Source organism: Peromyscus californicus, unplaced genomic scaffold (assembly GCF_007827085.1).
Source record: "Peromyscus californicus insignis strain IS unplaced genomic scaffold, ASM782708v3 Scaffold_6__1_contigs__length_162567912, whole genome shotgun sequence".
Taxonomy (NCBI): Eukaryota; Metazoa; Chordata; class Mammalia; order Rodentia; family Cricetidae; genus Peromyscus; species Peromyscus californicus.
In genome coordinates, this window is record NW_026294584.1 from 134,496,129 (window position 1) to 134,523,689 (window position 27,561).

Consider the following 27,561-nt stretch of genomic DNA (forward strand, 5'->3'; position numbering starts at 1 on the left):
TTGGGCTTTGAGGTCTCCTATGTTCAAGCTATGTTCAGTGTGGGATTCAGTTCACTTCCTGTTGCCTGTAGATCAAGATGTAGAACACTCAGTTACTTCTTCGGCACCGTGTCTGCCTGCATGCTGCCGTGTCCCACCTTGATGATAATGGATTGAACCTCTGAAACTGTTAAGTGAGCTACCCCAATTAAATGTTTTCCTTTATAAGAGTTGCCCTTGTCATGGTGTCTCTTCGTGGCAACAGAAACTATGACACAGTCAAAGCATACCTTGATTTCCTTTATCCTAACGTTATGGTTCCCTTGATCCCTCTGACCTATGTTTTCATCTTACCAGCCTATACACCTGGATAACAAACCCAAGAAACTACCTATGAACCAACCAACCAAGTAGTACAGACTTGTATACTAGAACATTTTAACTTAAGCTTTTAAGTTGTTTAAACAACGTAACTTCAAAAGCCACCAAAATCATATATCTTTTTTTCCTTTTTTTTGTTTTTTTTTGAGAAGTTGGCTGTGAATCTGAGAAAAAACAAGGGGCAATGCAGAGGAAGGGTTCGAGGGTGGGAAGGAGGGGAAATGTTATATTTACTTTTAAAAATATTAAAAACATGTCTTTGCTTTCTTTTAACCTATGTATAGTAAGGATTTGACTAATTTTTTTCTCCCCTTTGGAAACAGGGTCTCACTGTGCAGCCCTGGCTGTCTTAGAACTCATTATGTAGACTAGCCTGGCTCAAACTCATAGAGATCCACATGCTATTACCTCCAAAGCACTGGGATTAAAGGTGTGTGCACCAAACCTGGCTCTTTTGACCCATGTGCTTATATTACACTTTGTTGTATATATATTGTTTGTATGTGTAGCCCAGAGGTCAATGGATGTTTTACTTTATCCTAATCTACCTTAATTTTGAGACAAGATCTCTTCACTAAATCTGGAGCTCACTGGTTTGGCTAGAATGGTTGATTAGAGAGCTCCAGGGACCTATCTGTTTTTCTCCCTGCCCCAACACTGGGGTTACAGACACAAATCATGCCTGACATTTATGTGGGTGCTGGGATCCAAACTCAAGTCCTCATCCTTGCAGAGCAAGGATTTCACCCATTAAACCATCTCTCCAGTCCTTATTTCTTACCCGCAAACCTCTATAACGCATCTCACAAGCCACTTTATAATCTCATTTACTACAGAAAAGTTCTGTGGCTCAGCAGTCAGGAGCTTTTGCTGCTCTTGCAGAGAACTGGAGCTCAGTTTCCAGCATCCACATCAAGTGCTCATAATGCCTGTAACTTTAGCCCCAGGGGATCCAATACACTTTTCTGCACTCTGAAGGTACCTGCAGTCACATGTGTACATACCCACATATACATTTCTTTCTTAAAAGGAAAGCAATTCCTAAAAAAAGAAGTATACTAAAGTATTTTTACTTAAGTCTTTTAACTCATATGAAAATATAACTTCAAAAGCAAAACTCACATAAGCAGCTGTTGTTAAGCACAACTCTCCCTTGAGAAGCCCATGCCCACACTTGAGTGTGAACAACTGTTGTGTATACACATGTGTGCATGTCCATGTGGAGGCAGAAGGCAATCTCAGTTACCAGCTACCTTGTCTTTTGAGACAGTTTGTCTGTCACTAGCCTGGAGTTCCTTGGCTGGTCAGCAAGCCCCAGGGATCTGCCTGTCTCTGCCACCCCAGTCCTGGGATTATAAGCACACACTAACACACTCCACCTTTTAAAAATGTTGGTTCTGGGAAACTCCCAGGAATCTACAAAGATGACCCTAGCTAAGACTCCTCGCAATGGTGAATGTGTAGCCTGAACTGGCCATCTCCTGTGACCAGGCAGGACTTCTTTTTTTTTTTTTTTTTTTTTTTTTTTTTTTTTTTTTGGTTTTTCGAGACAGGGTTTCTCTGTGTAGCTTTGCGCCTCTCCTGGAACTCACTTGGTAGCCCAGGCTGGCCAGGCAGGACTTCTAATAGAGGAGTTGGGATGCCAGTCCAGCCACGCAATCTTTGATTTATAGTCTGTCCTACCTATAGGATGTGTGTGGGGGGTGGGTGCGGGGAAGGTAAGGGTGGTACGGATATTGTGGGAGTGGCCAACCAATGGCTGGTTCAGCCTCAGACCCATACCACGAAAGTGAGCCCACCCCTAACACTGCTTGGAGAGCCAGGACCCAGAGGCTGGATGGCCCAGAGACCTAGGATAGAATCAAACACGATTGGAGAAAAAAAATGTCAACATAATGATACCTATCGATATTCTGCTATATTCATAGAATGGTGACTACTCCAATTGTCACCAGAGAGCCTTCATCCAGTGACTGATAGAAATAGACGCAGAGACCCACAGCCAAGCACTGGGCCGAGCTTGGGGAATCCTGCTGAAGGGAGGGAGGAGGGATTGTACAAGCAGGTGGGGGGGGAAGGGGGGGGAGGGTTCAAGGACATCACAAGGGAGCCCACAGAAAAAACTAACCTGGGCTCATAGGAGTTCACAGAGTCTGGTCCAACAGCCAGGGAGCCTGCATGGGATCAACCTAGACCCACCACATATGCGCAACAGTTGTGTAACTTGGTCTACTTTTGGGACTTCTAGCAGTGGGAGCAGGGACCGTAGTATCTAATGCTTTGGCTGGCTTTTGTTTTAGGAACCTAGTCCTCATACTGGGTGGCCTTGCCCAGCCTTAATACAAGGGGAGGAACTTAGTCCTATTCAACTTGATATGCCATTCTGAACAGAAACAGAGGAGTGGACTGGGGGAGGGGAGGGCAGGGGCAAAGGGAGGAAGGAATGGGAGGAGAAGAGGGAGGGGAAACTGTGGTCAGGATGTAAAATAAATGAATAAATTTAATAAAAGAAAAAAAAGTTAAAAAAGTATTGGTTCTCAAGGATCAAATTCAGGTCCCTCATGTTTTCAAGACAAGCACAAGCACTTCAACAACAGCTATCATTCAAGTTCCACAACTGTCCTTTTTTTAAATTAAAAACTTTTTATTACATTTATTTAAAAAAAAATTTAATATTATGTGTATGTGTGCATCTGTGTGAGGGCACACGTGAGTGCAGGTACCAGTGGAGGCCAGAAGAGAGGATTATAGGCAGTTGTGAGCTGTGTGTTGTGGGTGCTATGAACGGTTTTTGCTTTTAATCCCTAAGCCATCTATCTATCTATCATCTGTCTGTCTATCATCTGTCTGTGTATCTATCTATCTACCTACCTATCATCTATCTATCAATCAATCTATCTATCTATCCAACTGTCTATCATATAACTACCTATCTTTTTTTGTGTGTAGGCACACTTACATGTACCATGGTCTGCATGTGGAGGTCAGAGGACAACTTACAGGAGTTAGTTCTCTCCTACCATGTGGGTCATGGGAGTGAATGCAGGTTGTCAGGCCTGGCATCAGTGCTTTTACTCACTGAACCATTTTGCCAGCCCAGCTGTCCTTTTTTAAAGCCAACCTACCTCCTCTTGCCCCTTTCAACACCCATACTTAAACTATGTTAAGGTCTTTTTTCATTGTGTGTGTGTGGTGCCCGTGAGTGCATACAGAGGCCTGAAGAGGGCGTCCAGTGTCCTTCACCACTTCCCACCTTGTTTCTTTGAGGCAAGGTCTCTTGCTGAACTTGGAGCTTCTGTTTTTTGGCCAGGCTGGCAGCTAGTAAGCCCCAGCAATTCTGCCACAGCCCACCTCAAGTCCTGAGGTTAGAGGCATGTGCAGGACCATGTCTAGCTTTTAAAAACACTGGTGCTGAGATTGAAATTTTAGTTCTTGTGCTTGTACAGAAGGGCTTTAAAAAACAGAGACAAATACCAAATGAACAAACAAATAAACAAAACCCATCAGAGTTCTCGCTACAGCCCAAGACTTTTTCTCTATAAACTCCAAATCTGCTTCATCCTGACAGGTCCTGACCTTCTATTTTTTTTTTTTTTTTTTAAGATTTTTCGAGACAGGGTTTCTCTGTGCAGCTTTGCGCCTTTCCTGGATCTCGCTCTCTAGACCAGGCTGGCCTCGAACTCACAAAGATCCGCCTGGCTCTGCCTCCCGAGTGCTGGGATTAAAGGCGTGCGCCACCACCGCCCGGCCTGACCTTCTATTTTTGTGGTGGAAATCTGAAACCTGGCTGGTTTCACTTGATCACAGGTCTCAGAGCTGTGTCCCCACTGCCACTACCACTTCTTCCAGGAATACAGAATGTGAGGTACACAGCAGCTTAGCACCAGCCTATCTGGTTCCCACATTCTCATGAGGATCCTGAAGCAGCAGGGAGCTAAAGAGGCTGTCCGCTGGTGTTTCAGACAGTTTCCAAGAAGCTGATTACTATCTGACTCTTCTGTATGGATCACCACGCAACTGTACTGGTCAAACCGCCATTTGTCTCTTTGCATCTGTTAGGACACAGCTGGGGTGTGGACTACTCATGCGGTAAATGAAAAGAGGCAGCTCTTGCTTCAGCTAGCTTGTCTCATTAGTCCCTGTATGTCATCTTCATGCTCTTAGACTGGAGTCTCCTTCAAGACAGTTCCTATACAAAATATTTTCTTTTCCTCCTCTACTCACTCAAATGTTGCCTGACTTCATCTGTCCCAGTTATTTTCCCTTCCTAATCTACGGCTCCCTTTTTCTTTCTTTCAGATCTTGGGTAGTTACAGTTATTAAGGAAATACCAGTGAAGTAATGTCAAAAGCCACTAAGTTCCTTTCAGTAAAAGGTGCCTCAGATTACCTACAGAAGAAATTCCTTACGGTTAATGGGGATTTTGTCATTTCCCCAATTAGGAATATAATTCTATTCAGCATGTCCCTACATAGTATTTATTGTGTCCAAGGTACTAGACTCAAGAGTAGGAGATTCCTTTTCTTTTTGGTATAATAGCATGGGAAAAGGATGGGACCTGCAGTTTGGGTTTTTTAAAATAATAGACATGGTCTCACTATATAGACCAGGCTGGCCTCAGACTCACAGAGATCTGCCTGCCTGTTTACTTATTTTTATGGTGCTGAGGATTGAATACAGGAGAGCTAGGCAAGTGCTCTCACTGAGTTACCCACCCTGACTCAAGCACCCTTGTCCTGAGTTTAAATCAGTCCCATTTGTTAGTTGTGTAATCATGGAAACTTGTTTAACTTTTATGACTTCTGTTTTCTCTTTTATAAAGGTGGGGAGGCAGTATGTTTGTCTCAGGGAACCTGTGAAAATACGTATGATAGAAAGAGCATGAAAACACCTGGCCCACCTAAGCATTTAATAAGTGTTGTTCTCCTTCCCATTTCTCTGCAGCTAGGAAGTCCTGCTTTCTGAGATTTTTCTGGCTCAAGTTCTAAGAGTTTTTAGGAGAGAACTTAATATTAAAAATTTAATCCACTTTTGAAAATACAGGATCAGAGTATGATAAAAGCTATGATAAAAGAAAAAACTTCGTCTCAGTATTGTTCCAAACCAATTACAGAAGCACCTGTTTTTTTCCATGCTGACAAATACTGCAGTTCACGAGTGTCCAACCTGTGGTTAAGGATAGTGATGAGTACAACCCAACACAACACAAGGTCATAAATTTCCTTAAAAGATTCCATTAAAGAGCTGGGTGTGATGATGGTGCAGCCTTTAATCCCAGCACTCAGGAGGCAGAGGTAGTTGGATCTCTGAGTTGAAGGACCGACTGGACAAAGAGAGTTCCAGGACAGCCAGGGCTGTCACACAGAGAAACCCTGTCTCAAAAAACCAACCAATGAATGAATGAATGAATGAACGAATGAACCAACCAACCAACCAAGGAAATAAACAAAAAGATGAGATTCAAAAAAATTTTGTAACTTGACTGCGTAGTTCTTGAGCATGAGCTTTGCAGATGACATTACACTGCAATGACTAAAAAAAAAAAAAAATGACAGAATAAATCAAGAGACTTATACAAGACAGTAAAAAAAGTATGTTAAACTAATTATCTTTGTCCACTTGTCAACATGCAGACCATTAATGACGATGCCCTGGGGATGGCAGGTAAGAGAGAGAAACTTGGAAGATTAAAAGGAGATGATGCATTTGCCACACCATACTTCCATCAAGAAAACTTACATGTGAGATTCATATTTATTTGTGAATTTCATAATGGCCAAAGGATTAAATCATCACCAATTCTAAGAATTCCCTTATAGCACTGAGTGATGCAGACTATGGCAACATCATTTACTTTTTAGAAATAAGAAGGTTAAATTGAGGTCAAATGTTGAAAAGCTCTTATGATCTTCAACATCTTAAGTTGTTTATGAGATCATAAACTAAATTTGTGTCAGAATTCTATGGTGAAAACTGGCTTATATATTTAGCATTTCTAATGGTTTTAACTACTTATTTAAGTGAGTTAAATACAAAGCTAAATTCATGATAAAAATCAATTTGTCAATGTAATGTTTCCAATCAATAGTGTTGCAAATGGTACTGAAATTATGGCAAGCTCAAATCATGGCAATTTTATGCATTTCAATGCATTGACAGTTGTGTGGACAGTGGAAATATGTAGCTTGCTTTTCAATTTGATACAAAAACTTGATAGCAGATTTGAAGATTTCCAGGAAAATAATTAATACTTTGGTAGATTTGTGATATCAATTTCAGATGACCTGTCAATTTTCTGATGGAATGCGTAGAAATGCAATCTGACATTCAATTTAAAGGACACTGTGACTGTGTCTCTTCACTTCATTTGTGTAGGTTTCACCTTCCCACAGACAAGTGCACCTCAGCACAATCACGCCGGATCCAGGCCATCTCTGTTAGGCAGCCCTGTATTTGTGAACAACTGTTTTCACAATGAAGGACCCTAAAGGCTGGGGACACGACTCCGGGGATAAAAGCTTCACCCATAAATGCGAGGACTGGAATTCGGATCCTCAGAACTCAGGTAAAACCCGAGAGGGAGCCCACCTAAAACCTCAGCATTCAGGAGAGAGCTACTTAGACCAGCTAAATCAGGGAGCTCCAGGTTCATTGAAATACTTTGTCTCAATAAATAAAATGGAGAGCTATGGAAGAAGGAAGATGCCCAATGTCAACCTCTGGCCTTCATGTGTGTACATGTATGTGTGAACTCACATGTGTGCATACATGCATATGTAAGTCATACATACATACATACATACATACATATACATATGTCCACAGAATGAAGCACACACTGAGAACTGCAACTGCTTTCATGTAACCGGATATTGATGCATTTGTTTCTCAAACACAAGACCAAACATTCAACTAGTTTTGTAACATATTTTTACTTTTTTTTTTTCTTCCAGACAGGGTTTCTCTGTGTAACAGTCATGGCTGTCCCGGAATGAACTCTGTAGACCAGGCTGGCCTTTAACTCACAGAGCTCTGCCTGCCTCTGTTTCCCTAGTGTTGGGTTAAGGGTGTGTGCCACTACTGTCTAGCTATAGTTTTACTTTTGTAATTAAAAAAAAAATCAATGGAGCTTATTATATATGTTTGTTTTATTAATGATTACAAATTTGGAAAGTACCTGATGATTTTAAAAGACTCTGCATGAGGTGCCATATAATTGGGACTATGTGAATACTTTTTTGGTTATTTGTAGTGGCAAATACCACAAAAATTACACAGACCACCCCTATTAGTTTTTGATACTGTTCATATATTTAATGTGTAGCCCCAACCATTATTCTTCATCCAATGTGGCCAAGAGAAGCAAAAAGGTTGGACACTCCTGCACTGCACTGCTCAATTCTGCTGACTTATTTAGACACCTCTGTCTACAGACAGACTTTCTAAAGATTCAGAAGCCTTACAAACTGCAGAACTACTGCAACTAGAATACTTTTAGTATGTGTCATACTGGCTAGTCTTATGTCAACTTGACACAAGCTAGAGTCATCAGAGGAGGGAACCTCAATTGAGAAAATGTCTCAGGCTGTAGGAAGCCTGTAGGGCATTTTCTTAACTAATGATTGATGGTGAGGGCCCAGCCTATTGTAGGTGGGGTCATCCCTGGGCTGGTGGTCCTGAGTTCTATAAGAAAGCAGGCTGAGCAAGCCATGAGAAGTAAGGCAGTAAGCAGCTCCCCTCCATGGCCTCTGCATCAGCTCCTGCCTCCAGGTTCCTTCCTGCTCTCACTGCTTTTCATGATGAACTGTTATGTGGAACTGTGAGTGAAATAAATCCTTTCCTCCCCATGCTGCTCTTGGTCATGGTGTTTCATCACAGCAACAGTAATCCTAACCAAGACAGTGTCCAACGAATAAGGGAACACCATCAATACCCCACTAGAACAGACCCAAAGGCAACTGAAATAAAGGAACTTCTAAAACAATCTCAAAAGCAGTGCTAACTTGCAGCATCTCTCACTTAATTCTGAAACATATTGTTCCAATACACACACACACACACACACACACACACACACACACACACACACACACACACACACACGTATGCTACACACATATATATAAAACCCCATTTCTACACTTTAGTCACTGAAGGTTTCTGCAGCAAGATGACTTTTATGGCCTATGATAAGGACTTACTTTACTAGAGAGGCCTGACATCAGGTTAGCCACGCCAACTTCTTCAGGGTGAAGTCCCTAAAGAGCATATGGCTAGTCTCACAGCTATGAGCCACAGGTTACACAAAGACAAGTTTTTACCCTTAGATGTTCAGGTGGCAATCAGAACATATTTTTGAGTTATACTCACTCTGCTATAGTTAGAATGAAATTGCAGGAGTCAAAAGTTAGGGTTTCTTTACAGCTTTGCCTTACATCTCCAACATTTCTCTGAGGTTCTGCTATCCAGATGTCTTTGGTCTGCATGCTTTTTTAATAATAGTGATGCTGATATCACCAGTACATTGGTTCAGAGCCATTTCTGTATACTTGGTTTCAATGTAAATTGTTTCTTCTTCCCTGGATTTTGTGAACTTTAGATAATTTATATATATTATGATATATATATTTATAAGATAATTTATATATATTATGTATAGTTTCTATTTTATAATCATATGTATTTTAATTTGTGTGTATGTATATATCTATTAAACTGAGGGCATATTATACATAGGCAATATTCTAGATAACAGGAATGCAAAAGTAATCATATTGATAGTGCTATATTCAGGTCTTATGTTCTACTGTCACAGAAAAAGAAACAAAGTGAAGGGACAGAGCGCAGCATGAACAAGCTAATTCGGACAGGAAACCTTTTGTCTTAGGGTTTCTACTGTTGCGATGAAACACCATGACCACAATCAAGTTGGGAAGGAAAGGGTTTATTTGGCTTATGCTTCCATAGCACTATTCATCACTGAAGGAAGTCAGGACAGGAACTGAAACAGGGCAGTAAATTGGAGGCAGGAACTGATACAGAGGCCATGGAGGGATGCTGCTTACTGGCTTGCTTCCCATGGCTTTCTCGATCTGCTTTCTTATAGAACCCAGATCCACCAGCCCAGGGACTGCACACCCACAGTGGGCACACACACACCTCCCCCATCAGTCACTAACTGAGAAAATGCCCGACAGCTGGATCTTATGGAGGCCTGTTCTCAACTGAGGCTCTCCCCCCTCTGACGACTCTAGCTGGTGTCCAGATGACATAAAACCAGCCGGTACATTTCTGTTCTGGTACTCTCCACTAGGGTGGCTGAGGTGGTCAGATCTGTACTGTTTGATGTCCTATGGTAGGCAAACATGTCACTGATACTGAATGTATTCTTTTTAAAGAAAATGCCACTCAGTATATGTTACAGGAAATCTCTTAACAAAATTCAAAGTGTCTTCTTTTTTTTTTTTTTTTTTTTTGTTTTTTTTGGTTTTTCGAGACAGGGTTTCTCTGTGTAGCTTTGCACCTTTCCTGGGACTCACTTGGTAGTCCAGGCTGGCCTCGAACTCACAGAGATCCGCCTGGCTCTGCCTCCTGAGTGCTGGGATTAAAGGCGTACGCCACCACCGCCCGGCCAAAGTGTCTTCTTTTAATTATTATTATCATCATTGTCTGTGCACGTGCACACCGTGGTGCACATATGGAGGTCAGTGGACACTTTGTGAAGTTGGTTTCCTCCCTCTGCCACATGTGGGCTTAGGGAGACAGAATTCAGGTTGCCGTGCTTGCTTAGCAAGCATCTTCACCCACTGAGCAAGGTATTTCTAAAGGAAAATATTCCTCAACATATGTGGCATCAAACTTTTGGTAATAAAATCTATCTTGGCCGGGCGGTGGTGGTGCACGCCTTTAATCCCAGCACTCGGGAGGCAGAGCCAGGCGGATCTCTGAGAGTTCGAGGCCAGCCTGGGCTACAGAGTGAGTTCCAGGAAAGGTGCAAAGCTACACAGAGAAACCCTGTCTCAAAAAAACCTAAAAAAAAAAAAAATCTATCTTGGTTACCACTTAAGAACAGCTTCTAGTTACTCATCCTAGAACACAGAAATGCCTGGGAACCTTGAGTCACAACCTCCACATCTCCCAGCCCCATAGTCTTACCTCTGAAATGAAAACAATGTACTTGATGATGATATTTCCAATAATAGTAACTAGTAAGTAATAATAGTAAATAGTAAGTCCCTGAAAACTTATTCTCAGAGTGAGATCTAACTTAATGATTTGAGATCTAAATTAAGAGCAGCGAAATGGTAAGAGCATCCACAAAGCACAGTGCTTAGGGATGTAAGAAACTGCTTACAGTATCGTACATTAACACAAAGCACTGAGAAACTCCTGCACTAGATAAAGAAACCACTGCAGAGAGGTGACCCCACTCTCCCTAGACCATAGACTTAAGTGGAGTGTCTAGTGCCAGGCCTTGCAGTCACATCACCTCTCTTCTTCTTCTTCTGCTGCTGCTGCTTCTTTATTTTTGTTTTTTTGAGACAGGGTTTTTCTGTGTAGTTTTGGTGCCTGTCCTGGATCTTGCTCTGTAGACCAGGCTGGCCTCGAACTCACAGAGATCTGCCTGGCTCTGCCTCCTGAGTGCTGGGATTAAAGGTGTGTGCCACTGCCACCCGGCCTCACCTCTCTACTTCTTACCACCACTGCCTCTTATGGGGAAGTCAGAGTAGAGAGGTCACACTCAGCAGCAGGTGCTACTGTGAGCACTGAACAGAGACAGTTCAAAGCCTGCACACAGAACCCTCAGGCTCTGCAGTCCCCAGTCTGGCCCAACTCAGACCTCTCAGCTCTGATTACTTCTGGTGTCTACTTCAGGCTCAAGCCTCACCAATGAGTTCTGTCTTACAAAATGCTTTAGACAAAACCTTAAGTTCTTAAGTTGGTAAGGAAATATCATTTTCAAATTCACAATTTTGTTGAGAAAATCTATTCTCTGTAGAAACAACAAAGAAATAAATGCAGGAGAGAAAGAAGCCAAGACTTCTGCAGTGCTTTAGGGATCACTCATACAATTCTTGATTTTGTTTTTGAGACATGGTCTTGCTGTATAGCCCAAGATGGCCTTGAACATAGAATCTTTTTGCCTTAGGTTTCCAAATGCTGGTAGTATATGCATACATCGTAACCCCAGTCCTTGTTAGTGTGTTTTCTTAGGTAAAATGTTTTACCATACACAGTTTGTGGCAAAGTTTAGAAAGTATGAAGTTTTGTACTCTAAAAACAACAGGTCTGGTCAGCTAGCTGCAAAGGTGCTGTGGGAGCCACTGGCAGAAGCAGGTGCAGGTGATCCCTAAGAATACAGCTGGGAAAGGGCAAGTATAAGAGCAGAGGAAGCATGTTACAGAGGCCGCTCCTTCATAGCAGCAGACATGGATGATTCTGGGCCCAGGACATGAGATGGCTTGTTTATTTTTCAATCTCCTGATGAAAGTACCTACTAACCTTGTTTCCTAAAACAATGTGTTTATCATCATCGACTAGAAAAAGGGCTACAAGTAAAACAGCTCTGTTCATATAAGGTAGAATCATATTCGTTTACAAATGACTAATAAACTATAGCTATTGTGTGGCTCCTACATGCCTCATGGTGACAAATACATGCTCCTGGAGTGTGCAGACAATCAGGCCACAGATTTCCTTTGATTTTTAGCTTTCTCTGATATACAACACACTTTCTGGTTCTGCATATTTCACACCTGCTGCTAAAAGTCATATGGCAAGCTGGCCATTAAACAACTTACCTCTTATCCTTCTTGGCTGTATTCAATATTCAGAGGTTGACACAGTTACATTTTTGAGCAGTTTAACATCAAGACACAGACATTTCAGGGAGAACTGACTCCAAAGGAGTGAGGTCAACATAAGCATGGGCAGTGTGTCCAGCGGATGCAAGGCCACCAGGATGTGTGAGCTTAGTAATCACAACGATCACTTTCCTAGAAACTGATTTCCTTAGTCAAACCTCAAGGGCATCAGATCAAAGGAAGACACCAACACAGCTGGCCTGTTCTCCAGCCAGCTGGCCTGTTAAGGGGAATCTAGACAGTGTCCTGGCAGCTGCTGACCACAGCAGCAATCTATGAAAAGGAATTTAAAGCATCTTATTTTTTTTTTTGCTTAAAAAAAAAAAAAACCCTCCTCTTTTATTCCTTTGTTCCTCCTTTCCTTTATTGATATTCTAAGAGTAATGTCAAAGCCCTAGGGATATCCTAGGTCCTGACCCTCAGAATCCAGCATAATCTTCCATAGGCAGAGAGAACATGAGGAGGTACAATACAGTTCACAGCACAGTGATTTTAAAACAAAAATAAAACAGACTATATATTTATAAGTATTGTAAAGTATATTTCTAACATAGGCTAATTAATAGCAGCACATTTGTCTGCCTGCCATGTCAATTTGCGGTAGGTTACTAACCAGGACACTGTAAAATCACTAGAGATAAAATGATTTAGCAATAAAATCATTAATTGGAGAAATATAGTTATATGCCCTGGAAGTTCTGCCCAAAATGTACAAAAAGAAATTATAACGTGACCATTAACACACAGAAAGAACTAAAAGCCACTCTGTCAAAAGCACAGCAATCCACACAAGAATCACGTGAAAGTGAAGGAGCAGAGGTACACAGGGTTCATGACTGTACAGAGCAAGATGTGAAGGTGATCACGGAGAAAGAGAAATGGAAACAAACGAAAATCATTTCTGTAGTTAAGGAAAGCTGTTCTCACCGTTCTGAACAAAATGGCTGAACTAAGAGCATCTGTTTGGCTATGCCCATATACCCTCCTCCTCATCCTATGGGGAGAGATGACATGGGAACAATGCCCCAGGGCAGCATGGGAATGAAAAAGAGTTGGTTAGTATTAAAACAAAGACACAAACAATGTAGCAGAAAAGAAGTTCTTGGTTTTCTTTACATTAGGTTCTAATCCTCTAAATTACAAATTAGTAATTGGTTTACGGTTCCAGGTTTATTCTTCTGCCTTTCCCAGAGCTGGGTGTGCAACATTAATCAAGTCAGAGCTTTTCTGTAGGATCTGCTTGTTGCCTTTCTCCATCTGTTAGCCTCCCCACTCCAATCACCTCCACCTCATATCTAACCCTGCTCCATGGAAAATACCTGGCATGCTCCTGCAGAGCCTAGCTAGTCTGGATTCCAGTAGCAGGAAGCAGGCAAAGCAAACAGTGGTTTGGAGGTGGGCGGTACCAAGCAGACAGCTCTCCACTGTACGGAAGGCTGAGTCTGTTTCCCCTCTGAAGGATCAGGTGTGTCTTGGCTGGCTTAGACATCACATAGAAGCACTCCTTCTGGGTCTTAGACTAACAATTTGGGTATCAGCTGCTTCTTTCATTGACCCAGTTTCTATGGCTACTTCTAAGACAATGCCACAGCTGTCACGCGGCAGAGATGTTTAGAAGGGGAGTTTTCCTTGACTTTGCAGTCATATGGATGTAATTACTTGGCTATTATTTTCCCCTTAGCTTTATTTTTTATGTGTTTTAGGACTGGGTGTGACAGAGATGTTGGAACTGATTTGGGCACAGAGATATGAGGTAATCTGCTTAATGCTCTTCTCTGTTCATCACATTCAAGATCTTAGGAGGGTTTTTTCTCCTTTAAAAAATTTGCAATTGAGTATGATTCCCTTCAGTTTCTTAAATATCTCTTTTGCATTGATAGCAAGCTGAAAGCAACAACATCCTTGAGAATGTCATGCTGAAGGGGCCCACCAGGAAACAAACGAGGGAAGAAATTAAGTTTCATCTATCACCTTTAATTTTTTTGTGGTACTGGAAATTCAACTCAGGGCTATGCACATGCTAAGGTAGCTACTGAGCACTTAGGTAAATCCCAGCCTTCAGCTGTACCTTTCACAGAAGATGGGCAGGCTATATAATTGCAATTCAACAAGAAGTAATTTCTATCCTGAGCTGTGCCTTGCAGAGCCTGAGCAAAGTCTTGTTTCCTAACAAGGAACCGATTCTTTAATAAAAGTAGGACTCATTTTTTTTCTCATATCAATGCAATTATTTAATAATAGTTCTTATAAACAATTGAAGCATATGTTCATAAGATATTCAGAACCATCAATTTCTTATATAGGAATTATTTGAGAAAAAGCTGAGATTCTTCTTCTAAATTTATAACCTAGAATTTGCAATATGCTACCACCAAATACATGGATATGAAAGTATACTTTTTAAAGAATGAGACATTCCAGCACAGTCTTACCTGGTCTGGGGAGGGTTTATGGTTTGTTTGATTGGAACGGGAAGATTTGAAGTGGTCATCCTCATAGTTGTCAGCCATTAGCTTCATTCGATTTTGTGTCTGAAAAGAAATTCATGGTTTAAATTGAGATAAAATCCCTATAATATATGGTAGAGCAACAAGTACCTTAAAGACTTTCATGAGCACAAAACCAGTCCTGTCTACAATAAAATCAATTCAACAAAGACTTTGGGAGCACACTGTTAAGGATGTAGTCAAAGCTATTCATATACTGAAGCCCTAATACCAAGGTCACAGCATCTGCAGACAAGGTCTTCAAGAACCAATTCAGACTCAGTGAAGTCAAAGGATTGACTCTTAACTTGTGACTATGGCCGTGTTCTAAGAGCAAATGAGTCACAGATCTCTATGTGAACAGAGAAGACAGCCTCTGCAGGTGAGGAAGAGCGCTCTCACCAGGAAAGGAGTCAGCAGAGATCGTGCTCCATCTTGGACCTCTCAGACCTCTAGACCGTGAGCAAACAGATAAGCACTATTTTGGCTACCCATTCTACAGCATTTGTTATGGTCGTTTGAGCTAAGATAGGTAGGTAACTGTGCAGGGAAGACAAGTCTCAAAGCCAGCACTTTATACAGTACTTTTTAATATTGTTAAGTAAGACTAGACTGTACTACACATGGTATTCTGCAACTTTAATTTTTTAGTTTTATTTAGGTAGGACTCATTTTCATGTTATTTAGGAATTGACTCATCATCTTTTTAAACAGCTATTCAGTTTGGGGTGGATTTTATATAAAAATTAAGATCATAAATATTTGGGGAGAAGTTATTACTTATAGATGAAATAATATAATCATCTAGAAAAATCTAAGAGAATTAAAAAGCAAAGTGATAAGGACAGAAGACACACATATAAAATTTAACAGCCATCAATAAATAATTTAGGTTTTGAAAATAATCCAATGTTCTAAAATCCTTTTCATTTCTCCATCTTTCCTAAAAAGGAGGACTGGTGACTCTGAGCAACTGGGTAAATGAGTGCTACACCAAGCATCTTAGAAAGCCACTTTGTGGGTCAGAATGCACAAGAGTAACGCATGTTACACTAATAAAAATATTGCTCAAATAAAGCTTTAAAGCACGGAAGTCTTGCTTATATTGTACGATTTTTAAATATTTACCATGAACACAATCTGAAGAATGAAGTTAAAGAAAGATCACCCATGATTCCTCTGATGAGTGACAATCACTATTCATATCTAAGTGTGGTGTAAAGAGATGTCCCCCCATAGGCTCAGTTGGAGGTGCTGTTTGGGGATGTTTGGGTGGTGCAGCCTTGCGGGTGAGGGATGTCACTTGGTGTAGACTTTGAGAGTATACAGCATTGTCTACTTCCGGTTACCTCTCTGCGCTTTGTGTTCAAGGGAAAAGATGTGATCTCTCAGCTCCCTGCTCCTGCTGTCTCCTGGCACTTGCTTGCTTTGCTTCCCTGCCATAATGGGCTCTTATCCCTCTGGAATGGAAGCCAAAATAAACTGCTTCCACAAACTGTTTTTTGCCATAGTCTTTTACACATCAGCAGACACTAAAACACTAAGTATATCCACTCAGCCTCCTCCCAGTAGTGAACATATAAGAGGAAACACTTCTGATTTACCCTTGTTTGGTGCCTATCTCTATATGCAGGGTACTTGAAACACCACTCTATTGAGCAGGGTATTTTCATCTCTGGCAGAAGACACTGTCTCATTTGGTTTTGTCAAAATTTCACGGGTTATCTCGAACACATTTCTTGGTGAATTAAAAGCATTTTGACTACACCCCCTGACCCAAATGTTTACAGAAGTACCTAATGGTGCCTGGGGGCAAGAACTTTAGGGCCAAATTGAGTTAGTTTAAATTCTAGTTCCATAAACTAGGTATCTAACCGTAGGCACATTATAAGGTAAATTCTGAACCTTAATTTCTCCATTTTTAAAATGGGGATGATCATAGATTTCAGCTAAAAGACTGCTGTGAGGGTTGGTTAATTAAGTTAATAGAAAGAAAGCATTTAGAAAGATGCATAGTCTAAAGTCAGTACTTAATAACTTTTAGAGATTAGTCTGATAATGATAACCATTAATTTTCATTGCCTTATTCTAATTTTTTTCCTGGTTGTACAGAATGGATTGTTTAATTAGTCCTATATTATTGGGCACTCAAGTTCTTTATATTTTAACCTAACAACACACACACACACACACACACACACACACACACACACACACACACACACACAAAGTCAGTTCCTCCTTCCAGTGTATGACAGAAAGAGAATCTGTATTGACAAATTGTGATACCAATTTTTTCTTTTCTAGAATGCTTTCCAGTGACCTTTCTTATAGTCTGAATATTTGTAACTGCTTAAAGTTCACATCTGGAACCTTCCCCACAGTACTGAAGAACTGAGGGGGTGGGTTTTAGGAGGCTAAAGTCTTATACTAGTCTTCTTCTGAGATGGCTAAGGGCTCACCCATCCATTGTGCCTTGTGAGCAGGCAGCAGGAAGGAACAAATGGAAGGCAGAGTGAGCCCTCCACTGGGTGACTCTGTTGAAGCCCTGTCTTTGGCTTCCAGACTTTAGTTGTTTATAATTACACAGTTGAAGATATTTTGTTATAACAGCCTGAACAGACTACGGTAACCTTAAGAATAAGGAATTTTTCTATGTCATGAAGCACTCTACATGACTGACAAGTCTGCAGGGCAGCTCTCAGAAGAGAAAGAAGGGATGAGAAACTACGACAAAGTCACACCTACAGAAAGAATGAAGTGCTGTTGGTGGTCTTTCTATTTGCTGTGAATGTGTTGCTACCATTGGTTAATAAGAAGCTGATCTGGCCTATGGCAAGACAAGTTATAGCCAGGCAGGAAATCCAAGCAAAGATCCAGAGAGAAGGGTGTAGTCAGGGAGACACCTGCTATCCAGCCGCCCAAGGAGCAAGATGCCAACAGACCAGTAACACCACGGCTATGTGGCAAAATATAGATTAATAGAAATGGGTTAAGATGTAATAGCTATCTAGTAATAAGCCTGAGGCATACACCAAACAGTTTGTAATTAATATTAAGCCTCTGAGTGATTATTTTATAAAACGGCTGCTGCCCAGGCAGGACTGGGTGGGGCACAGGAAAACCTCCGGCTATACTAAGGCATCTATACGCCATTCGTTTGATCACAAAAATCTTCTATTCTGACTGTATTATGGATGTGGGCAAAGATACATGCTTAGTTAGATTTTTAAAGCATGAGACACTCTTTCCTACCTGATATTTAGGACATGTTTACAATGTAAAAGCAATCCTAATAAAGTATACACGAATCCATATTTAAGGCAGAGAAGTATTTTAAGTACCTTTAAGGAACGAGTACATAAATACAAAGATGCTGATCTGAGAAAGACCAAGGATTCTATGTTTGACCATATAAGTGACTGAAGATCAGCATCAAGAACTTCCTTCTTCATTCCTACAAGATGGGAATGTGGCCAAGGTTCAGTGCTCCCAGATTTATTTAAAACCAGATGCAAAACCTGCTCCTTGCACAGTCAGGGTGGGCTATCACAGGCATGAGATGCTATGCAGATCACACAAGCGACTGCTTGGGAGCAGCTTTTGTATGCTGTGTTTCTTGAGATAAGATGAAAAGGCAAGGGAATAAGCTCTCCACTGCCATGGAAGACATATACCAAATGTCTTCTCTCTTCTACTCTGTTATCACAGGATGTTTGAAATCCAGAAGCATAAAGAATAACACTGTTTTGAAAGAGAAGAAAGAAGGAAAAAGAAAAAGAAGGAGGTAACTGGCTGAAATAAAACTTTACTTAAAGCCATAAATGCATACCTACATATTCCTGAGAAAAAGGCATTCAGTATTTACTCTGTTAGCCTTTTCTTCTAAGAGTTTGTGGTGGTTTGAAAGAAAATGGCCCCCAAAGAGAGTGGCACTATTAGGAGGTGTGGCCTTTTGGGAGGAAGTGCGTCACTGTGGGGGTGGGCTTTGAGGTCTCTTTTTCTCACACTTCCCTCAGTGTAACAGTCAGTCAACTTCCTGATGTCTTCAAGATGTAGCACTCAGCTCCAGCACCATGTCTGTCTGCATGCTGCCATGCTCCCCATCATGATAATAATGGACTGAACCTCTGAAACTATAAGCAAGCCACCACAACTAAATGTTTTCTTTATAAGATTTGCCACGGTCATGGTGTCTCTTCACAGCAACAGTAAAGCCTAACTAGGACAGAGTTGCACGCTAATACCTAAACAAGGTGTTGCAGAAACTATTTCAGAGAAAAACAGTTAAGCCAAGAAAGAGGACAAAATAGAAAGAGACCAGAAATAAGCCTGGTGTTTAAAAGGAAAGGATTATTCTTATTAGCAAACGATAAGCTATTGCAGGCTCTGCTTACCAGACAAAAAGATGTATCACTCCTTCAGAGACACCTGAGGGGATCAGACGAACCACTGTTAAAATGACAATGCTCTGACAAGGAGGAAAGTGATAGCCAGTGAGTCTCCACATGAGACTGCACAGTTGTCCTTCTACACTGTCCTGATGTTTCTCTTCAGGGATGAGACACAGACAGTGGGGCATGATGTCAACTTTGCTGTCAGGAAGAGCACTGTGAGTTCCCTTGCTTCCCCAGGTCTCACCTTTCCAAACAGGACTCACAACATGTATGTCTACCTCTACTAACAGTCATAATTCTTCAGGTTGTTCAACCTAAAATGTCAACTATTCTTGACTCCTTATTTCTACTCATGTGTATTGACAATGGAGTCATAAAGTCCTGTGGACTCTATTTTCAAATTTCCCTCACTTACACAGTTTACTCCTGTAACCACTAGCATGTTATTTTACTGGCTCTCTCTGTGGCTAATAGTTGCTGATGTGCAAAAGAAAATCAAATCTTAAAACTGGGTGTTGCAGCATGTGCTGCAATCCCAGTACCATGAAGGTGGAAGCAGGAGGACCAGAAGTTAGAGGCTAGCCTAGGAGATCTGTTCCAACACTGAGATAGCTCAGTGCTTGCTATCAAGTCTGATGACCTGTGTTTAATGCCCAGTATCAACACAGTGGAAAGATATAACTGTTTGACTCATATACAGAGAACATTCTGTTTTTCCCTTCACATCTGTAACTCTAGTTCAGACATTGTCTTCTGGTCTCTAATGGCACTAGGTACACATGTGATACACAAATATACATGCAGGTAAAACATCCATACCCATAAAATCATAAAACAAATTTAAAGTCTCTTTCTCTCCAAGCCAACACTGGATTGATGTTTGTCAGAGAATGTGTCAAATGACTCTAAAACTAGAAGAGGAAGAAGGAATAGAAGTCACAGGCCCTCCAGTAAGCTAAGGAGGGGGATGGAATAGAAACAGGTTCTCTTTCGATGTATACTGTGCTTTCTTACACAACAGGCAAATAGAATCATAGTATAAACTCCACTGTCGTGACTGTTTTCCTGTTGTTCTGAGATTCATCTGTATTACTTCTGTATGTGTAGTTCATTCCTACTTATTGTTGAAGAGCACTCTTATTGCACAAGTATGCTACTTTGTCTATTCATAATATTTGCTGTGGTGGCCAACTTTCAAGATGGCCAGCAACGATCCCATTCTCCAGCTACTCCCAGTGTTGTGTGTTCCCTCCCAAACTGTACAGAGTTAGCTTGTGTGATAGGTCAAGGCAGAGTGATGGTATATAATTTCTGAGTTTAAGTTACAAAGACACTGGGAATCTCATCTAGAGGAATCCCACCCCTGCCTCACTTGTTTATGGTAACCCATTGCCATATTCTAAGTAACCTTATGAAGGGCCAAGACTACATGAGGATTTGAAACAGAGTCCCCGAGAGTCCAAGTCAGGCCTTTGATGATTGTGTATCTGTTCATCAGCCTGACTGCAAACGTACAAGGGACCCTAAATGGAATCACAGACGCAGCTATTCCCCAAATCCTGAAATAATAATTACTGTGTGAAGTCGAGGGGATTTTTATAGAGTAGAAGATGACTAATAGGTGTGGTAACTGGGACCAGGGTGTGTGGTAACAGAAGCTGAAGAGCCAAAGGAGTGACTTTGGAACTGGGCAGCGGGCAGAGCTGTGTGAATGGGGAAGGAGGAGAGCATGGGTGAAAAGCCGTTTGTGAACACAGACTTGAGGGAGGCCGCCAAGGGTTTCAGGGGGAGTGAGGGATACGTGGAGATACTCCTCACCCTGCTCTAGAACTTCAGTGACAGCATCACCTGCAGTCCTGTTCAAAATAGAGAAGTTTACTTGAATGAACTGAGAGCCCGAATCACCACTTACAACACTGACACTGTCATTACTGACAGGGAACACAAAAGAAAATACACAGATGTGGCCACTCTTGGTACCTAAGTAAAAACCAAACTGAAGTTATTTATACATGTATACATATGTGTATTAAAGTAACACAATGAAAGTGAAAAATGAGACAATATAGTCCTTTAGTCCATATTTAAATTGAAAATAATTGTTCTTTGTGATGTGTGACTGTTCTTTGCTCTCACAGGAGAACTGGTTCTAATCTCCAAGACCCTCTCTTCCATGGACACCAAGGCCTGAGGACATTCAAGTCCTTTATATGAAATGGTATAATAGACACATATAATCTATGCATATTCTTTTATATACTTTATTTCAATATAAATGCTTGGCATTGTTTAAGGAATAATGACAAGAAAAAATCCGCATGTTTAGTATACATGCTGATTTTTAAATTTTGAATGAAGTTGGCCCTTTAAATCCACAGACTCCTTGTCTGTCAAACAAACCATGGATCAAAAATACTGGAAAAGATTTTTCTTGTCATCATTTCTTAAACAATGAAGAATGATGGTAACTTAGGATTCTACATTATGTATATAGCTTTAAAGGCTTATTCTCCACTATTTTTATTGGCAAAAGACTCCCATTCCAAATTTAATTCATAATGAAAGGCTTTAAACCTGTAACTAGTCTACAGAAAGCTCTATTTTCTTGGCTGGCTAGAAAGATTTTTCATCCAACTTTTTTTTCTTTATAGAGAAAGAAAATAAATCAAAAATGGTGACTTTCATCAAGTTTGGGTCACATTAGATCTTTAGTGTTTCTTTACACAATTTTACTTATGTTTAGAAGAGATCTCTGTATGTACTACAGAGTCAAGAGTAAATCTGATAGGTAAGAATCTACATATTTATTATGTTGCTCCACACTGAAAACTTAGCCCAAAACTCATGGCTTAGGAGGTCAAAGACCTTAGGGGGAACCTACTACTATTGTTTTGATAAATGGAAATGTTGTCAAACTGCCTTCTAAATATTTACATTTACAGCCTTAGATTAGAGCTGCTCCCAACCTTGGCCAGAGAAGTCTCTTTCTGTGGGCAGCAGTTAATGAACAGATTCTTAACTGGTCAGATGTTGGGACTATGTGCCCATTCGGTGCTCAGCCCTAATTGTGACATTTCTATCAACCCCACCAAGGCTCAGGGAACTAACTTATGGAGAGATAGCAGAAAGAATGTAAGAGCAAGCCAGGCGGTGGTGGTGCACGCCTTTGATGCCAGCACTCAGGAGGCAGAGCCAGGCGGATCTGTGAGTTCAAGGCCAGTCTGGTCTACAGAGCGAGATCCAGGACAGGCACCACAACTCCACAGATAAGCCCTGTCTCAAAAAAACAAAACAAAACAAACAAAAACAACAACAACAACAAAACAAACAAAACAAAACAAACGAGCCAGAAGATGAGGAGGAATGCTAAGAACTGCTGTCTTCCAGACTTGATTTGGCCGTTGCCCTCATGGTTACTTAGACAAGACCAAGTCAACATTCCAGAAGGCAGCACTAACTGGACTCAATGGGGGTGTGGGGACATGAAGGTATGAGGAAGGGGAACTGAAGAGTCTTATGGTAGGTATGATCAAGTTAAATTGTATACTGTACTAAATTTTCAAAGAATAAATGAAAGATAGTCTTCAAAAAAAGTTGACATACCCTTGATATACCATGGCTAATTGATATTCATGGGAAGTCTGCCCTTTTATGAAAAAAAAATGAAGAGGAGGAGTAGATGGAGGGGGTGAGGAGGAGAGGGACTGGGAGAAGAGGAAGGAGAGAAACAGTGGTTGAGATGTAAAAACAAAAACAAAAAACTAAAAAAAAAATTGCTCTAATGGGTAGGTCAAGGCCTAAGACCAAGAATTTAAAAAAAAAAATTTAGCTTTTAAGAAAGTAAAGTCTGACAAGCCTCTAAATAACATTAATAAAGTTCTTCTTAAAGCTTAATAAGTTAACTAAAAATAAATGACATCATTTAGATGTATGCAGAGATTTACAACCATTTGTAGAATCTTCAAGATAGGAAAAAGAAGACAAACAGTTCTAACAAGTCAAATGATCTGCCCTCGGTAAGAGAAGAACTGACACTCAAACTGTACTTCCTCTCGAGGAAGAAATGATAAAAGTGTGTGTACCGAAAGCGAAGTTGGAGTAAGTGGGAGTACTCTGCACCTGCATGCCCCAGTCTCTAACAAAGGGCTGCAATGAGCTCAGTAAGTACCACAAACAACACATCTTATACTCCATTGAGCGAGCTGCTGTGAGAGATGGAGGAAAGGACAATAATACACAATTTGTTCCAAGGTGGGCCAATGGCCAGCCCCACAGCCTATGAGAGAAAAGTGTAAAGTGAAAATGAAAAGACACATTCTACTCATGAATAGGAAGTAAAATGTCTCTAGCAAAGGAGTCCAGACAGTGCGTCTACAACTAGGGACAGACAGCCTGCTTATAAATGTCACACGGACAGAGCACTGGCAACTGTCACTGTGGGAACCAGATTCCAGCAGGATTCAGGAGACATTTGAAAGTATGTACAAATGTTAGTTTTCAGATAAGTGAATGTTTGCTAGGTCTGCTAGAATCCAAGATGCGCCAAATCAAAGTGTGGGCCTATCTCCAGGCCCAAATCAGTGATGCCAGAGCAATTAGCTTTATACGGTGAAGCAGTAAACAAGAGTGAAGGTAGCCAATGAAGTGTCATGTGTCCTAGTAACTCCCAGAGAGACTAAGACCTGGCAACTATATATCGAGGACAATGGACAGAACCGCATGAAAGAATTAAAGTTTTACTTGGGGCCTGTGATGTGGCTCAGCAGGTAAAGACACTTACTACGAAGCCTGGCAACCCAAGTTCTATCTAGAACAGATTCTTGCAAGGGGTCCTCTAACCTCCATGTGCACACCACGGCACATGTGTGCCCAATAAAATACACAAAGAAATTAATTAATTTAAAAACTACTTCATTGATAGGTATTTTCCCCCACTTCAGGGAAATACTCAGAAATAGTCAAACATCCCTTTACAGTAAGAACTTGGGAGATTAGGGAAGTAAAGTGGGATTGAAGGGTTAAACAGTTAAAATATAACACAATAAAAAAAAACTAGGGAAATATCCCACCCCCACTCCATGCTAGTCACTTGGGTTTAATCTCAGGAGACACCTAGACTAAGACTACGTATATAGAAGAGTGATGCCCAGTCTTGAACAGTGAGAAGAAGTATCAATGGGATCAGGAGTAGGCGTCAGGCAACTGAGCAGGATGCAAACATAGTGATGACTTCAGGCCATGATGGTCAGCCAGCTCCCAGGCACTTCTGGGGTATACACCCAGAGACCTACACACAGAAGTTTTGCACTGAGGTACTGGTCTTCTCAAGAAGATACAAGTCAATTCATCTTTACATTTCCATAACATTCAGTTTATAGTTGTGGGAAGCATAAATATACTGCAACTCATCGAAGTCTTTTCACTGTGAGTGGATACATTATTTACGACCCTATTGGCCTACTTAGCTTTTATATCCCCAATCTGTGAATTTTAACCCTAAATTCTTAGTCCGTAGTTCTACTCCACTCTCTGGAACTTGACAGTTGTTTACAATAATGAACAAAGACAAACTTCTTCCAGGATATGTTTTTTTCTTTTTTTGTTTTTTCAAAACAGGGTTTCTCTGTGTAGTCCTGGCTGTCCTGGAACTCACTTTGTAGACCAAGTTGGCCTTGAACTCACAGAGATCTGCCTGCCTCTGCCTACCAAGTGCTGTGATTAAAGGCATGCACCACGACCACTTGGCATACTTTCAGGATCTTAAAATGAGGTTTGCTAAGTAATCTGAGAGGATGTTTAAAAAAAAAAACAGTAACAAAAAATGTTTTTGCTTAGTTTTAGTGTAACTAGAAGGAAATACATCTTTGTCAGACTAGATTACATGAAAACCCTTGTGTGACAAAATATCCACAATGATGGATAAAATGGATGATCCTGCAATAAATGCAAGTCTTCAGGGCCATGTCTGCTGTGTCAGCAGCAGCCAGGCGAAGTTCTGATATACAGTAAGCATTTAAAAATAATGGTCAATGCTGCTAAATAAATTCAGGTGAGAGTCTAGAAGGATCTGTTGATAGTAAGGAGTGTGGTCCAAGGAAGAGAGGGTCCTGGAGAAAGGGGTGCTATGAAGTCTGTGAGTCGGCTTAGCAAGCCACAGAGTTGAAGCACACACTCATCTGCTAGTATAGGCTGGAGGAGAGTACAGATCTTACTAACGCTGACATTTGGAGTTAATCTGCTCTGAGAGTCAATTAATGTCTTGATTCTATCAACACTGAAACAGAACTATACTGTTCATTAAGTCCTCTTGTTAGAAACTATGACAAAATTTTGCAGATACAGCTGGGCATGGTGAGGTACACTTGTAATCCCAGCACTGGGGAAGCTCAGGCAGGGGAGTGTCATGAATTCAAGACCAGCCTGGGTTACAAAATGAGTACTGGGCCAGCCAGAGCTACACTGCAGGACCTTGTCTCAACAAAGTGAAAGCAAACTGAACCCTAAAAGATGCAAATGCAGAGAAGGTAAATGTTCAACATTATATTATAAGTAATCAAGTGTGAGTACAAATGAAAGATTGGCCACTGTGACTTCTATAACATTTAAAACAACAACTCAGGACCTGTGACATGCTCTGATTTAGTCCAATCACTGAGAATTCTATGAATTTTTTTTAGATATAGCCATAGACCTGTGAAGTCTCTAATTACAAAAATCTTCTGTATATGATATATAGCATGAAACACACGGTCCTAAACATCCACAGTGGCAAAGACATTTCTGAAAGGGCAGTGGGACCTGGGCTCCGTTCTGCCCGCCTCTACTGCCCTCGGACCACTACTACCTGCTGTTTGAGCTGCTGCACCAGGCGGTCCTTTTCCCGTTTCAGTGCAGCCACTTCTTCCTGGGTCTTCTTCTTCGAGGACGACAGCTCCAGAAGAGCTATATTAGCATCCTTCTCACTAATAGCAGCCAGAAGAGCTTCTTGCCTGCAAAGGAAAGAAAACATGAGCATTCACCCAAAACCTGAAATAAGTCTTCCTAGTTCTCTACAAAGAAAAATTTGGAGAAGAAAGGAAAATAACTGACTTTTATATCATTTCATAGGGTAGCAGGAGGTTCTACACCATGTGATTTAGTTCAACATTGCTTACTTGACAAAGAGCATGGAAGAGCCAAGTACTGGGTAGAACCTAAAGTTGGGAACTGTAAACACCACAGCATAAGGCAGCCTCTTAACTTTGTTGGGATCGCAGTGGAGAGTACATGAACAATCTCCCTCTCCTCCCTCTCCCCCTCCCCCCTCCTCTCTCTCTGTGTAGGAAGGAGTATGTGTGGCCTGATTTCTTCTGTGAGATCTGGCTTCTTACTGTGACCAGTGTCTGGAAGGGACAGTCCTGTAGTGCTGCGGTCTGACACCCAGTACTTATCAGCAGGGTGAGTTAAGTAGTTAAAGCATATACCTGACAAGACTACACCAACTAAACAAAACAGTCACTGATATCTTTTATTTTTCTAATTAAGCTACAACTATATGTAGGAACTCTTTTTTGTATTTTTATTTTTTCAACTAAAGTAAAGTAAGTCCAGGAATGGTGACACATGCCTTCAATAATCCCAGCATTTGAAGGGTAGAGGCAAGCCAATCTCTGTGAATTCAAGGCTAACCTGGTCTACTTAGTGAGGCCCAAGCAAGCAAGTGCTACATAGTAAGACCCTGTCTCAAAAATAAAATAAAATGTGAGCATACACATGCATGGTGAGCATACACATGCATGGTGAGCATACACATGCATGGTGAGAAGGGAGGATAACTTGGGGGGGTCAGCTCTCTCCTTCCATCATGTGGAGTCTTGGGTGTGAAATAAAACCTTTATTAAAGTCAATTTGACCGCCACGGGCCAGTATTCCACAAATCTCCCCATACCTTGTGTGACTTTTAAACAAATCTCAACCTCTACCTCTTTCCTTCATGCTAACTCTTTAAAAACTGGCCAACAGCAAAAGACTGAGAGACTGAACCCCAGCCGACGGGGTTCAGGAGAAACTACAAAAATCAAGTGACCTTCCTGTCCTGGTGGCTTGCTAGCCCAGTCTGAGTCCTGCTGTACCTTTTACAAAAAGAATGCTTTGCTGAGCTGCTTCTGCTTTGTTTCCGTGTTCCTCTGTGGGACGTGAGATTATTTTTTGTTTCTAAAATGAGAACTGAACTCAGATTGTCAAGTTTGGGAGCAAATGCCTTCTTCACCTACTGAACCATACTGCCAGCCCTGATTTGCAAACTTTAAGAAAGTGGACTTTGAATTAGCTATTTGTTCCCAGAGCATGCAGAACATCAGTAAGTCTTTGGATCTCATTAACGCAAATAAATTTAGGAGTGTGACTTTCTTGGCAATGATCTTTATATATACTTTGCAACAATAATTTAAACATCACAGATTACCAGTGGTTTTG

The 27,561-nt window shown here is 41.0% G+C and overlaps 1 protein-coding gene across 12 annotated transcripts in view; it reads right to left on the reverse strand.

Moving 5' to 3' along the window:
- Positions 1 to 27,561, reverse strand: part of Erc1 (ELKS/RAB6-interacting/CAST family member 1) — a 338,915-nt gene that overhangs the window by 57,328 nt on the left and 254,026 nt on the right. For 7 of the 12 annotated variants that reach the window (XM_052719645.1, XM_052719640.1, XM_052719643.1 and 4 more), the window contains 2 exons: positions 25,952 to 26,096; positions 14,657 to 14,755 (listed from right to left, as the gene is read on the reverse strand). In XM_052719645.1, the coding sequence (XP_052575605.1) occupies positions 14,657 to 14,755; positions 25,952 to 26,096 (244 nt within the window). Of the gene's footprint in view, positions 1 to 13,151; positions 13,219 to 14,656; positions 14,756 to 25,951; positions 26,097 to 27,561 lie in introns of all 12 variants that reach the window. The other 5 variants (XM_052719648.1, XM_052719650.1, XM_052719647.1 and 2 more) reach the window with 1 other exon arrangement.